This window comes from Festucalex cinctus, chromosome 21, assembly GCF_051991245.1.
Source record: "Festucalex cinctus isolate MCC-2025b chromosome 21, RoL_Fcin_1.0, whole genome shotgun sequence".
NCBI classification, from domain to species: Eukaryota; Metazoa; Chordata; class Actinopteri; order Syngnathiformes; family Syngnathidae; genus Festucalex; species Festucalex cinctus.
In genome coordinates, this window is record NC_135431.1 from 9,943,515 (window position 1) to 9,956,768 (window position 13,254).

At 39.0% G+C, this 13,254-nt stretch overlaps 1 protein-coding gene across 2 annotated transcripts in view; it reads left to right on the forward strand.

Annotated features, from left to right (window-relative positions):
- The window catches only part of LOC144010084 (glutamate receptor ionotropic, kainate 2-like), a 98,134-nt gene that overhangs the window by 28,803 nt on the left and 56,077 nt on the right, over positions 1-13,254 (forward strand). The window contains exons 2-5 of one of the 2 annotated variants that reach the window (XM_077510188.1): positions 3,756-3,923; positions 4,069-4,332; positions 10,004-10,185; positions 12,261-12,314. In XM_077510188.1, coding sequence (XP_077366314.1) covers positions 3,756-3,923; positions 4,069-4,332; positions 10,004-10,185; positions 12,261-12,314 — 668 coding nt within the window. The remainder of the gene's footprint in view (positions 1-3,755; positions 3,924-4,068; positions 4,333-10,003; positions 10,186-12,260; positions 12,315-13,254) is intronic. The other variant, XM_077510189.1, reaches the window with a different exon arrangement.

Genomic DNA, 13,254 nt, shown 5'->3' on the forward strand with positions numbered 1-13,254 from the left:
CAAGAGGCCATGAGGCAAGAGCGTAATCATTGTCTATTAGCTGCCACTGACGTGATTCCAATCATCTTGCATTGCAACTTTCAGGCCTTTCTCTTTTTTCTTCTTAAATGAATGAGAGATGAGATGGATCAAAAAAAAAAAAAAAAATCCATTAGGCTAAAGCAGCTCACTCAATGACAGCATAACAAAAAGCTGGCACTTTAGTGACGTGATGAGTTCAAATTCAAAAGCTGTCACGTTTCATATATTTCCACTTAGTTGAACCCCGTTCGGCTCCCGAGTTGCCCTTAAGGGGGAAATGAAAATGTGCAGGTAATGTAAAGAAATCGCTCAATGTACACTCAACGCAAACCTCGTAACTTATATTAGGAGCGCCGTCTCAAGAGGAAATTGGGCCTTTAATGACGCTCAATTTGATTATTCTGACTGTTGGTATTCGTGAAACAATATGCGTGTAAATTACTTGTGTTTAAAAGTGGTGCACGACTTTTGTCCATTTCATGTAGCAGCTAAATAATATAACCAATATGTTATATTATCTAACCAAAACGGCATCCCTGGTCAGAAAGAGACATTGCATAATAATTTAAATAATACAATTGATTTATTATAAAATAGCAGAGATATGTCCAATATGTTTTTTTTTTCTTTCAGGGCCGATATGACAGATTAGTAGTAGTTAAGGATAACCGATATTTGTAGCCAATATTTGTTTGCAGTAAAAAGTAAAATATTTATGTCAAATTTTTTAATAATACAATGCCAACATTTAACTTCATTTATGTGCCTTTAAACATGTTTATTTTAAACATATCTTAAGCAATACACCTGTTTTTAAAATTCTAAATGTTTGCTCAATTATTTATTCATTTATTTATTTATTTTTTGCTCAATTATTTAATTACTTGGCAATTAAGTTAGTAATCGATTATTTGTCTTTTAGTAAATTTCCGTATACAACATTGGAATTTATTGAGCTGCATCTTTTGTTTAACATTTTTGCCATGCTAATTGTTGAACTTTTTTTTGACTAAGTGCAATTTCTGGAGAAATTGCGTGGGAATGCTGAAAGCTGAACGCTAATAGCTGAATGCTATGATTTGAATGCATGTGGAATGCTTATGAAGTAAATTGAGAGATATTATTAATTATGAAAATTTTGACCTCCTGATTACTAGAAAATGCACTTTACCAACTATGTCACCAAGCAGTATCAGACACCTGGTAATGATGGTCAGTTATATATATGGAAGTGGGCGTGGAAAGTGGTACTTAGAAAAAGTTCAATGTCCGTCCCACTGAAAATGAATGGGGGAAAGTTGATATTAAATATTAAATTTGGCAAATACTGTAAGTAATGTGGAATCAGTCGATATATATCCTGGGAAACGTGACTTTTTGAAGCTAGTTGAAATTTGAACAGTGTAAATTGGAAGTATTATGTGGGAGTTGTTACACGGCAAAAAAATGTGGAGAATAAAAATCACAATAACATATTTTTATATGGCATTTATTGTAGGAATGCTTCAGCATTCCCGCAATAAATGGTGGGGTCCATTCTACCCATATTCAATCAATTCATAAATTCATTTAATATACTATTATTATATTTTCTCATGTTATTAAACACAGCACTTAAATGTTAATTTACTTTATTTTTTTTAATACTTGGAGTTTTTTTTTCTTTTAAACAAAATCTTTGAGGAAAATCAATACAAGCGTTACTTTCCTTTATTTAACATTGCAAGCGGCACTGAGGGGACTGTTTGGAGCTTTAATGGCTTTGGTTCAGCTCAAAATAATAAACACGTCCGACGGGAGCTGTTTCAAAATTAACTACACCTCAGTGGTTATAATTTAGTCTGAAACCATGTGTATTGGTTGTTGTTTATTGTTGCCGGGCTCTTGCTTTGTCGATTAACGCTCATTAACGTTGTCTCCGATTAGTCGTCAAGTCAGGAAAGATGAACATCACTGCTTGGTGACATTTGAGATTTTAAAATCACGTGCTAAGTTTACCACTTCGCTGTCCGTGCTCTTGTTTTTTTCCCCCTCTCCATTCTGGTTTGATGATTGATTGAAATCAATAGGGGGAAATGGGAAAGTGAGCCCTTCCTGTCAAGGCTGAGTGAGGCGGTTAAGGAAGGTCGCCCACCACTGAACTCAACCTTTCAGCCGCCCGTCATTAATTACACTGAAGACTGCTGGTAACCAAATGTGCTTATGTTCCCCGTCAATGTAGCGCTCAGCACCTTCACGCATCATTTGCAGTATCCATCACAATTTGTAGGCGTAGGAAATATTGGAAATTGAATTCATTTGCTCCAGGGTCACACACGGTCTTCATCATATAACCTTTCATAATTGTGTTTAATACAACAGGCCCCGCCTCTTAAAGGCACGTATCTAGGAAAACAGAGACTATAATATGTTACATTTTTAATGTAATTAATATACATCATAATTAAATATATAATGAATATTGGAGGAACTTCAAAACTTTTCAGTTACCATTGTTTTTTTTTATTTACAATAATTTAATGTACAGTATATAATTAACTCTTTGACTGCCAAAAACGTTTAATAACGATCAGTAAAATCACGATGTATGCCGCCATAAACGGTAAATGACATCAATACATTGTTTTTTTTATCTTATTAAGTCTTAGTGCAGCGCTGCCCGGTCAATGGGCTGTGGAATCAAAAACACTCTAACTATAGCCAGCAGATGGAAGCATTGTATCTTGTCATGAACGAGCAAAGCTTTTGTCATATCAAAGTTTTTTTGTTTTTTTTAATAACGTGTGGCAGTAAAAGAGTTAATAAAGGAGGCTCAAGATAGTCTTGATCCTCCTTTTAAAAATATCTGCGTCCTGCTGAAATGAATTATTTCACAATCTGAACTAGTAGAAGAAGAAGAAGAAGATCTGTCGAGAGAAGTTGGGCAATTTTCAAAATTTTGCTCCTCCATCATTCGTTGTTCGTCAATGAAGGACTGACAGACTGATGATTAAAGTTTGGTTCAGCTTGCAAAAATTAGAGCCTGATGAATGACGGACCGGCAAAATTTTGTAAAATGAACACCTCAATCTTGCACTCAAAAAATGCTCCATAAATATTTGAAACTAAAACTAATACTAAAACTAATACAAACTCAAATGAAGGAATTAATAAAAATAAACCAGTTCTAAAAACTAATAAAAATTAACTGAATTATTTTTTTAAAACTAATACTAAAACTAATACAAACTCAAATGAAGCATTTAAAACAATGAACCTGCTCTTAAAACTAATTAAAATTAACTGAATTATATTTTTTAAATCTAATACTAAAACTACTACACACTAAAATGAAGCATTTTAAAAAGATGAACCTGCTCTTAAAACTAATTAAAATTAGCTGAATTAAAAAATAAATAAATAAACCTCAAAATAAAAACTCTATAAGGAAAAATCCAGAACACTTATAACCCTGGTGTGCACCACTCCATTGAAGGAGAGAGCATGTTTAAAAAAAAAATAAAATAAAAATCAGTATGAAAAAATCCAATCAATGTAATTTCATTAATACTAAACGCATGTTTGGAGGTCCATCAATAAAAAGTAGAGCTTTTCCTGTTGTATAGTTCATCAGTTTATTTGAGTCGACTGCAGAATATGTGCAGCCAGAAAAGCGCATCGTGTTTACGCACACGAGAAAATATTAAGATGTAAAAAATATTCAAATCTGGTTCTATATATTTTACTGCCTGCAGGGGGAATATTTGAATCCATCGAGAGCGGCCCCTCGGGAGCAGAGGAACTCGCCTTCAAATTTGCCTTGAACACAATCAACAGAAACCGCACGTTGCTCCCCAACACCACGCTGACCTATGACATCCAGAGAATAAACATCTTTGACAGCTTCGAGGCCTCCCGCAAAGGTCAGTCAGCAGGTGGATGGCAATTCTACGGCAGATTTTTTTCGCTACTTTTCTTTTTTTCGGATCTCGTTAGAATGCGCTTGCAACGCTTTTTACGCCTTCTGGCTCTTCTTCTTCTTCTTCTTCTTCTTTCGTCCGAACCCAGCATGTGACCAGCTGTCCCTCGGAGTGGCCGCCATATTCGGGCCGTCGCACAGCTCGTCGGCCAACGCCGTCCAGTCCATCTGCAACGCTCTGGGAGTGCCCCACGTCCAGACAAAATGGAAGCATCAGGTGTCGGACAACAGGGATTCCTACTATGTCAGCCTGTACCCGGACTTCTCGTCACTCAGCCGAGCCATCCTGGACCTGGTGCACTTCTTCAAGTGGAGAACCGTCACCGTGGTCTACGACGACAGCACAGGTACAGGTAACAGCTGCTGCTTCCATTCCTTCCTTAAGCCCCAAAGACATTCCCGCAAAGTCGCAGGAGGTTGTTGTTTATGATGGTTAAAAGCGCTAATCTTTTCGCCGTTAGCGGCGAGAGACACCAGATGGAAAGTACAAAAGAGACACTCGGAGTTGCGCGAGTGCTTTGCAACCTGTCAGGCTAATTCAAAAATCAATAGCTTACCGTTGGAGCTCGGTCCTCCAGGTGCAGCTCGTGTCAGTCTTACGGCGGCAGCACCGAGCTTCAAAACCACATTACCCAGAATGACCCAGCGTCTCTTCAGATGAATGCAACTGTGCTATGTGTGCTCTGACAGCCGCCATTAATAACACACAGACACTCGATCTCTAAGGGGGGGCTATGAGCCATTTTGTGTCTCCGTACGCTTTGTGAAGGGCCTCATAATGCACCTTTTAAGAGACCAGTTGTATTTTAGCGGCTTGATATCTTTATGAGCTAAAAGGTAATTGCCCCGCCGAAGGTAACGACATTCAAATAGTACACGATTTACGAGCTTTTGGGGGAGATGGCAGCTTAATGCAAGGAAAATAGACCAAGTTATGGCGAGTTTTGAAATACTGACACGAGAATTTTTCCCTGTCTTCACCTACATTTGACAATGCACATGCAAAATCAAATGAAAAAAAATTTCTCCTAATTCCCCCCCCCAAAAAAGTAGCTTGCTAAACAAGGTAAACTGAATATAGAGCTGTCAAAATTAATTAAAATTATTACATTGAATGAGATAATAAGAACTATTTTAATAATCCAGTAATCGTTTACAGTCATTGTTTAACTCATTCACTCCCAGCCATTTTCACAGAAACAATCCCCTTCAATGTTTTACTGGTTTTTGACTGATTTTGCAAAGCCCACAGAATATTGTGTTCAATTGCTATAAAAACATGTCACCTACCAAAAGAAAGATTAAAGCCTCTTCTTTCATCAGGAAAAAAAGTGTATTTCTATCTGTTACCGTTTAGCATTACAATATAGCTAAGTTTCATCATTGTTCACAAATCTATTTAGACTTGTGAGTAATTGAACTTTTTTTCAACATGGCCCTGGTTCATCTCTTATATTCTGCTGCCACCTGCTGGCCGTTTGCGTAACAACTACATTTTTTTCCAACCGTTCTTTGCAGTTAAGAGGCTGCATCAAAGCCTTCTGTATGCTCTAGCATAAAAAAAAAACATAAACGTATAAATACGTCTTTGGGACACAAAACATTTAAAATAGAACGTATTTATACGTTTTGGGGAGAAAATGAGTTCAAATCCTCCAATTTCAGTCTCAACAGTAACTATTCTCTGATTTCTGTCATCCTTCATCTTGGTCATCATCATTTGTATCTAATCAAAATAAGCATTTGCAAACATTTACTTCTATTTTGTAAAGCAATGACCAAACTAGTGACTGAATTAGTTTCAAAAAGGTCGATGAGAACAACATCAATTCCTCTCATTGATATTGCTGAACTGTTTTCTTGTTTTTATGACTAAAAAATACTAAAACAACAACAATAATTGGTTTATAAACAGTAATTGAGACAAAAAAAATCTTTTGTAATAAACTTTAATGCAAGATAAAAAATTATTATCCCATTATTTGATTAATCTATGGAATTGATTCTAAAAATAATCGATAGTGACAACCCTAATTGAATATTAGAATCAGCTCTCTGTACTGTATAGGTCAGTTTAAGACTCGCCACAACTGCAAGTAATATTTGTTTCTGCAAAGTCTGAAACAAGCATCAAGCAAGTCAATCAGAAAGTAAATCCATCTATATGTCCATTTATTCATCTTCCCGCCTGTCACTCCTCCAATTTATTTTTTTTATTTTTATTTTTTACTTCAATTTTGACTGCCCTTATATACAACTAAAACACCAGTTAAGGAAGTTAGTGTTTTTGTTGTTGTTGTTTTTTATCTAACAATTATTCAAAAATGAATATTTGCTCATTATATAGCTAGGCTACTATAGACGTGCATTTAATCAGTTATTTGCCACCTACAGAGATGGATTGGAACAATATCAGCATGCATGTTAAAGATTTTTTTATTTATTTATTTATTTTTTCAAATCAAAAGAGTCGGATGGAGATGTTTCGGATTGTTCAGCCTTGGCAGTGGTCTGCTCTCTAATGAGGGCTGCTCTAGATACCTCCACCATGGTGAGATGTAGCTTTTGATCCACGTTTTTCTGCAGAATTGCACACAAACAAATAATAATATGATGGGGTGCCATGCAAGAGCCTATATTCACCTTGTTGCTATTTGCAACTTGTCTGTCTCTCCATTTCCTAACATTGGACCAGGAAGTACCGTATTTTCCGCACTATAAGGCATTATAAGGCGCACCTTCAATGAATGACATATTTTAAAAATTTTTCCATATAAAGTCGCTAAAGTAGAGGCCGGGGTTACGTTATGCATCCATTAGATGGTGCTGCGCTAAAGGGAATGTCAACAAAACAGTCAGATAGGTCAGTCAAACTTTATTTATAGATTACAATCCAGCTTTCTGACAACTCCATTCACTCCCAAAATGAATAAACAGCTGTTTTATTATTTTCTCTGAGGTAAAGTATTAGTATTAGCTAGCGATCCAAGATGGCGGGATCTTCTGCGCATGGTCAGCTTTTGAAAAAATTGAAAGCTCTTAGGTGCGCCGTATAGTCGTGAAAATACGGTAGCCTGTTAACTAACAAAATAAACGGAGTGACACAATTAGAATCCACATTTGTTAGCGTTCATTTTTATTGTCATATTGATGGAAGTGTTTCCAATCAGAACTGGAAAAAAAAATGCTACATTTTGCTTTTCATCGTCCATGAAAACCCAAATATGGTTTTTGTCACTTTTGGTAGATGTGAGTGCAATTCCTTCATAGAAGGCTGCATATTTGTCACAGGTCTTATTATTGGATTACACCAGATAACTCATGATGATTGCATGTCACGTCGCCCTTTGCACGTTAACCTCTGACGATATCCCCTCCCAATGGCCACATTCATCTGTATCGTCCCCTTGACCTCTCCGCACGTCCTGCCTGGGATCTCAGCGTGTTGTCCGGCAAATCGCCGCCGTGCGACGCCGAAAGGTGACATTTCACTCCCACAATCCCACCCTGAGACTCCCTCCAAAGGGGGATTTAGGCATGGGGAGCGCCTGCGTCGAATACACCTGACGCCCTGAAAAGTGTGACAGCTGTGTTGTCTCGCATCCACCCGTCGCTGCCACCACCACCACCACCACCACCTGGCCCCGGGCTCACAAATCACACAGCTTCATGCTCCAGGGCCCTTAGCTACTGATTTGGAGCCTATCTGACGGCTGGCGGGAAAGACTATCGGAGGGGATAAAATATTCACACACAGCCGTTAGAAGATCCAGGGGGAATGTCTGAAGGCATTAGCTAGAACCCACAAATATCTACACTGACAGTGTTTCGCAAACGTTCAGCTCCCTTGACAGACTTTTTTTTTTCATTTTTTATTTAAAGCTTAACACCTCCCAGAGTGACAGTATGAACAATACAACAGACTTTTGTCTGTATAGCTTCTCAACCGTCCAGGTCGTGGTAATCCACAAAAGTCGAATAGAGGCAACCAGCAGAGCAGGGGTCTCCATGTTGGGTCCTCGAGAGCCCCTATCCAGCCTGTTTTCCATGTCTCCGTCCTTCAGCACAGCTGAATCTAATGATCAGCTAATCAGCAAGCTTTGCAGAAGCCTGATAACGATCCCGATCATGAATCAGTTGTGTTAGTGGAGAGAAACACGGAAAACAGGCTGGATAGGGGCTCTCGAGGACCCAACTTGGAGACCCCTGCTTCAGAGTGTCCCGATTTTCAAAACCTGCAACGCAGGTGAGGATCGTTATCAGGCTTCTCCAGAGCTGGCTGATTAGCTGTCATTGGAATCAGCTGCATTGGGAATTGGGAGACATGGAAAACAGGCTGGCTAAGGGGGGCTTGAGGACCGGAATTGAGAAACACTGCTCTACGCAAATTTAGCTAACTTTAGCTGACGCTAAATGCTATCTTTGTTGACAGTTCAACATCGCTAAACAAGCCAGTGCACTCACTATTATCTGGGTCCCGGCATATATTTGATGCTAGCTCTTCCGTTGACCTCGCGCCAGTCCCGCTTTGTAACATTGGAAATATGCCGAAAGAAAAGTTCAGCTTGCATTCCGCGACCGCAGCACAAGCAGGAAGTAGTTCGTCTGGTATGATGAAAACACACTTGTGGATGAGAACGGGGAAGTATAAGTAAATATGAAGGAATTTAACAGCTATTAAAACTGGGTGATTGACATACACATGCCGCAAACATTTGGCTTGCTGACTGGACTAAAAAAATTATGATATAAAAGTAAAACAAAACAATGGGGCTCATGAAATCTACTGGGACTCGGGACATAGGGCTTAAAAAAACGGGACTTTCCCGGTTAAACCGGACATCCCTGTAGATGTCGCTTCTGAGATGTACATAGATGTATACAACCATTTTTTTAACGCCACATGACTTCCAAATTGTTCTAATTTCAAATCTGTGTCCTCCATCGAAAATATGATAACCTATACTTTTATTTCTTGCAACATGTTTGGCATGTGGTTAGCATCGTTATGGATTCAAATCTTCTTGGTGTTTGCCATTACTGGTAAACTTCTGAGGTGGTTTCACAAAAAGCCATCGAACAACCTAAGCGGAATTCATCCCGGAGTCTTAAGACCTGCCGACATCTTGCGCAACGTCACACATGATGATTGAATTTTTGGGTGAACTCCAACCATTTCTCGGGCATTTGCCTCTCAATGAGAGGACCCTCCGCCAGTAATGTAGAAGTGAGGAAAATGACACCATGAAGTCAAGTTGCCTCCTCTTTACTATTCCATAAAAAGGAGACTTACAGTAACATATGGGCATCTATTAGAATTCCCCTAGGAGAGCTTTTTTGGAGTTTGGCCGTCCTTCCTCACGATGGTTTTATTTTTCACAACAAGACATCCATGTTCCTATTTCACACCCCATCCAGAGATCCAGTCTCACTCCCGGGGACCCCATTAAAGTGCTCACACAGCAGTTCATTTCAACATAAGAAATAGGCTGAGCTATCTTAAAGTGGTTCCATAAAAAAAAAAGAAGAAAATCCTATCTCTCTCCAGTTCTCAAAATACCCTCGGCCCTCCATCCATTTTTATAACCATGACAAGTAATCATCTCTCCCATCAATCCGACTGCTTTCATCACTGAACTCTGGGGTTCTTCTCACCGGGGGGAAACTCATTGTGATCTCATCACAGAGAGCTTTCGACCCAAGCGTGTGGTCTAGACTGGAAAAGGTGAAGGATGACAGAGGTGCGAGCTAGAAAAACAGAACCTGACTAATCAAACTTACGATTTTCTGCTTTTGTTCCTACTGTAGTGTAACGTGCTGGCTCTGTGTGAAATTTTCTTGATAGGTCCATATTAGTATCTTAGTATGAGTAGGAGGATCAATAGAATGTGGATTATGATCCCGGAGAAGCTCTCAGTTTCAGGCATCTTCACAATCACTTCAAAATGGCGGCACATCAAACAATTGCGAGCACAATGCCGTCTTTTAAACGCTCCCGCGTTGTTGCGTCTCCTTTGTCTCCAGGACTCATTCGACTGCAGGAGCTGATCAAGGCTCCGTCACGATACAACATTCGTTTGAAGATCCGACAGCTGCCCACAGAGACCAAGGACGCCAAGCCGCTTCTCAAGGAGATGAAGAAAGCGAAAGAATTCCACGTCATCTTCGATTGCGGACACGAGATGGCTGCCTGGATATTAAAACAGGTACGAGTGCTTCATTAAGATTCACCAGCTATAGGGAAGAGGCAGCCATTTTTTTTTTCCAGCTGATTTCTGAATCCAATTAAATGTGCAATTTACATAATGGAACGTGGCAGTTGTCATCGTCTGTTGTCTTTTGTTGAAACCTCTTTCCGTAGGTGGGAATGTGAGTGTGAATGGTTGTTAGCGGTCTGAGACAAACCCATTTTTTATCACTGGCCACAATGTAGTTATGATTTCCCTTAGAGGGCTGTTATGACTGTGAAAACATAAATTTCTAGTCACTTTATTATATTGTTCTGTATACAGAAACAGCATGAAACAGCTCCTTCTCTGGCCTGTGCATTCTCATCCATCTTTCTACAAATTGGGTGGGAGTTTTTATTTATTTATTTATTTATTTATTTATTTATTTATTTATTTATTTATTTATTTATGTATTTACTATTGCCAATTGTCGGACAAACTGTTACCATCCAGAAGGAACATATTGTTAACAGTGGTTGGAAAAGGTCCGAAACAGACGGTCTGTTACCAGTCAGAAACGGAAAATAAACAGGGGTGACGGACAGACTTTTACAAATCAAAGACCAATCAGCAATGGGTGGAGGAGGGGTTGGGACTGTTCCTGATCAGAAACAACTAATCAATTTAGCAGACGGTTACCGATCAGGGAATGCCATGCAGACAGTTACTGATTGGAAACAGATCATCAATGCGATAAGTGGCAGATTAACTCGTACGGATCATAAACAAATCATTGATGGGGAGGCATGCAGACCGACAACAATTTGAACACATCATGGTATAAAAAGCCAATTCCAACTTTTCCTTTCCGCCACAGTGTATAGCGCAGTTTTCCTGTCTCAGCTCATTACATTCCGAGTTTTTGTGAAACATATCTAGTTGTCTATCCCAAAGAGAACTCAAAGGCAAAGTTTCACATTTTAATGAAGTCATTATCATGCAAACGTATCCTAAATCTTGTTGAAAGTTCCAGTTACGACTCTTTAAAAACGGATTCGGATAGTGTCTTGCCCCATGCATCTGTAATCGCTTTATAAAATATGAGATCTTAGCGGCGAACCCACCCGTCTTCATGGTACAATAGAGGGTTTTAATTAGAATATCTAATCTCACTCACATGCATGCTAAATTCGTTTAATAGGGGCACATTCTTTATGAGAACTGCGGGGCTTCTTAATGAATGGACGTCGTCCCGGCAGCATATTGTCGGCTGAATTGCCTTTACAGCTGCGTCTCGGCGGGAAACAACAAGAATGATTATTTATCGAAGAATTAAAGCAGCAGTTAGGAACATTTTTGCTCCGGGGCTCCCCCAACAGTTGTGAATTATAATAATTCCCGGTAAACAACAATTGACAGGGGTAATAATATTTCTGTGGACAAGTTGACAGAGGCTGAGTCCAATTTATAAAGCATTAGCAGACATTGATGATTTTGTAATAAGTCATGAAATAAGGAAAGGAATTACATTATGAAAGGAGTTGAAACAGGTCCATATTAAAACACATTAAGTATGTAAAGTACATGATCTGGATTCAGGATATGCAGTTCTAAGAATTTCAAAGCTATATTTTAACATACGATTGCTACAGTGGAGCAAAGCATTTCTTTTTGGATCTTGAAAAATGTACTAGTCTCAGTAATTTGTCCCGTGGGGTACATAAAAATTTTTGCCTTGAGGGACTGAAATGCACTGCGACTTGCTCTCTTATTTCTGACAGTGTATCCAAATCATTTGATTGATGAAATGTGAAAAAGTCAGGCATATTTATGAGCGCATAGAAAATGTCAGTTTGAAGAATTGGCAATGAGAAAGGTACTGGGGCTGAAGTAAACAAAATTATAATATTAAAGATCATTTACGCGCTCTCGTTTTAATCTGTTTTTCATTCCGTCACTCTGAATGTCATGTAGTTTAGTCACAAAAAGTAAATGTATTTGAATAAACAAAGGCAACTGAGACGTGATGGTATTCTTAAGTCAAATGTGGATGCATTGTAGGAATGAATTGTTTTTTGTTTTTGTTTTTTACTGATCTTTCTGACCTGTAGGCTCTGGCCATGGGGATGATGACGGAGTACTATCACTATATTTTTACCACCTTGGTGAGTCAACTGCCACTTTTTATTTATTTATTTTTTATCGCTGTGATTAAATGATGTGTTGTTGTTATTTTTGCACGGCTCCATTAGTAGAATTGCTTGTCCAATTTCCATCTGTTTACCTGCTGTGTCTTTGGTCTCTGAGAATAACTCATCCGAGCGCCGGTTCAAAAACAACTCCCCATTATTTAAACTATCACCTGACTTTGTTGTGATTGACAAGGTTGAACTTTCCCAACGCAGGCAGCTAACTATAAATACACCCTTTGAATTTTCAGCGCATTCGACTTCAATTGATTTTTCTCAATCCCTGGCCAACCTTTTGCACCCAAATTCGCCATCCAGAATCTGGAGAGGCGGAAACAAAAGCAGTTTAGAAATATTTTTTCGTGCGCTTCTGACAGCGTTGTTGTTTGATCAGGCGTCTTCAAAGAGAGCCGCAGATGAAACAAGGCACATCTTGGCTGAACTCGAGTGAGGCGAAGAGGTCTTCGAGCTGGGCTAATAGCCCTGACAAGATGGTACTGTCTGCTATTAGGTCCATTATGGCCCTAATGAACATGTGACACTCTGTTACCTGAGCACTAAAAAGACAGAAGTTGAACAAGACTGACCTGGAAATGACGTGTGACGGAGCTCAGCCATTCCCCTGAGAATCTTATCGGTGATTAGCGCGCGGAACTATTTCACCAAAAGTTTTGGGACGCACCCCATATTCAGTCTGGGCTTGGGTTACCATTTAGTGACCCAATTAATGCCTCCTCACACTTAAGTCAAATGCTGCTAAATTAAAAGTACATTTAAAAGCATCGAAAAACCACATTTATTTGGACTGACCTCACTTCTATTGGCAGCTTATTCCAGTTGCATGCAGCATAACAGCTACATGCTGCTTCACCATGCTTGTTTTGAGCACCGAACTCCACTAATTGCTGCCAGTCTG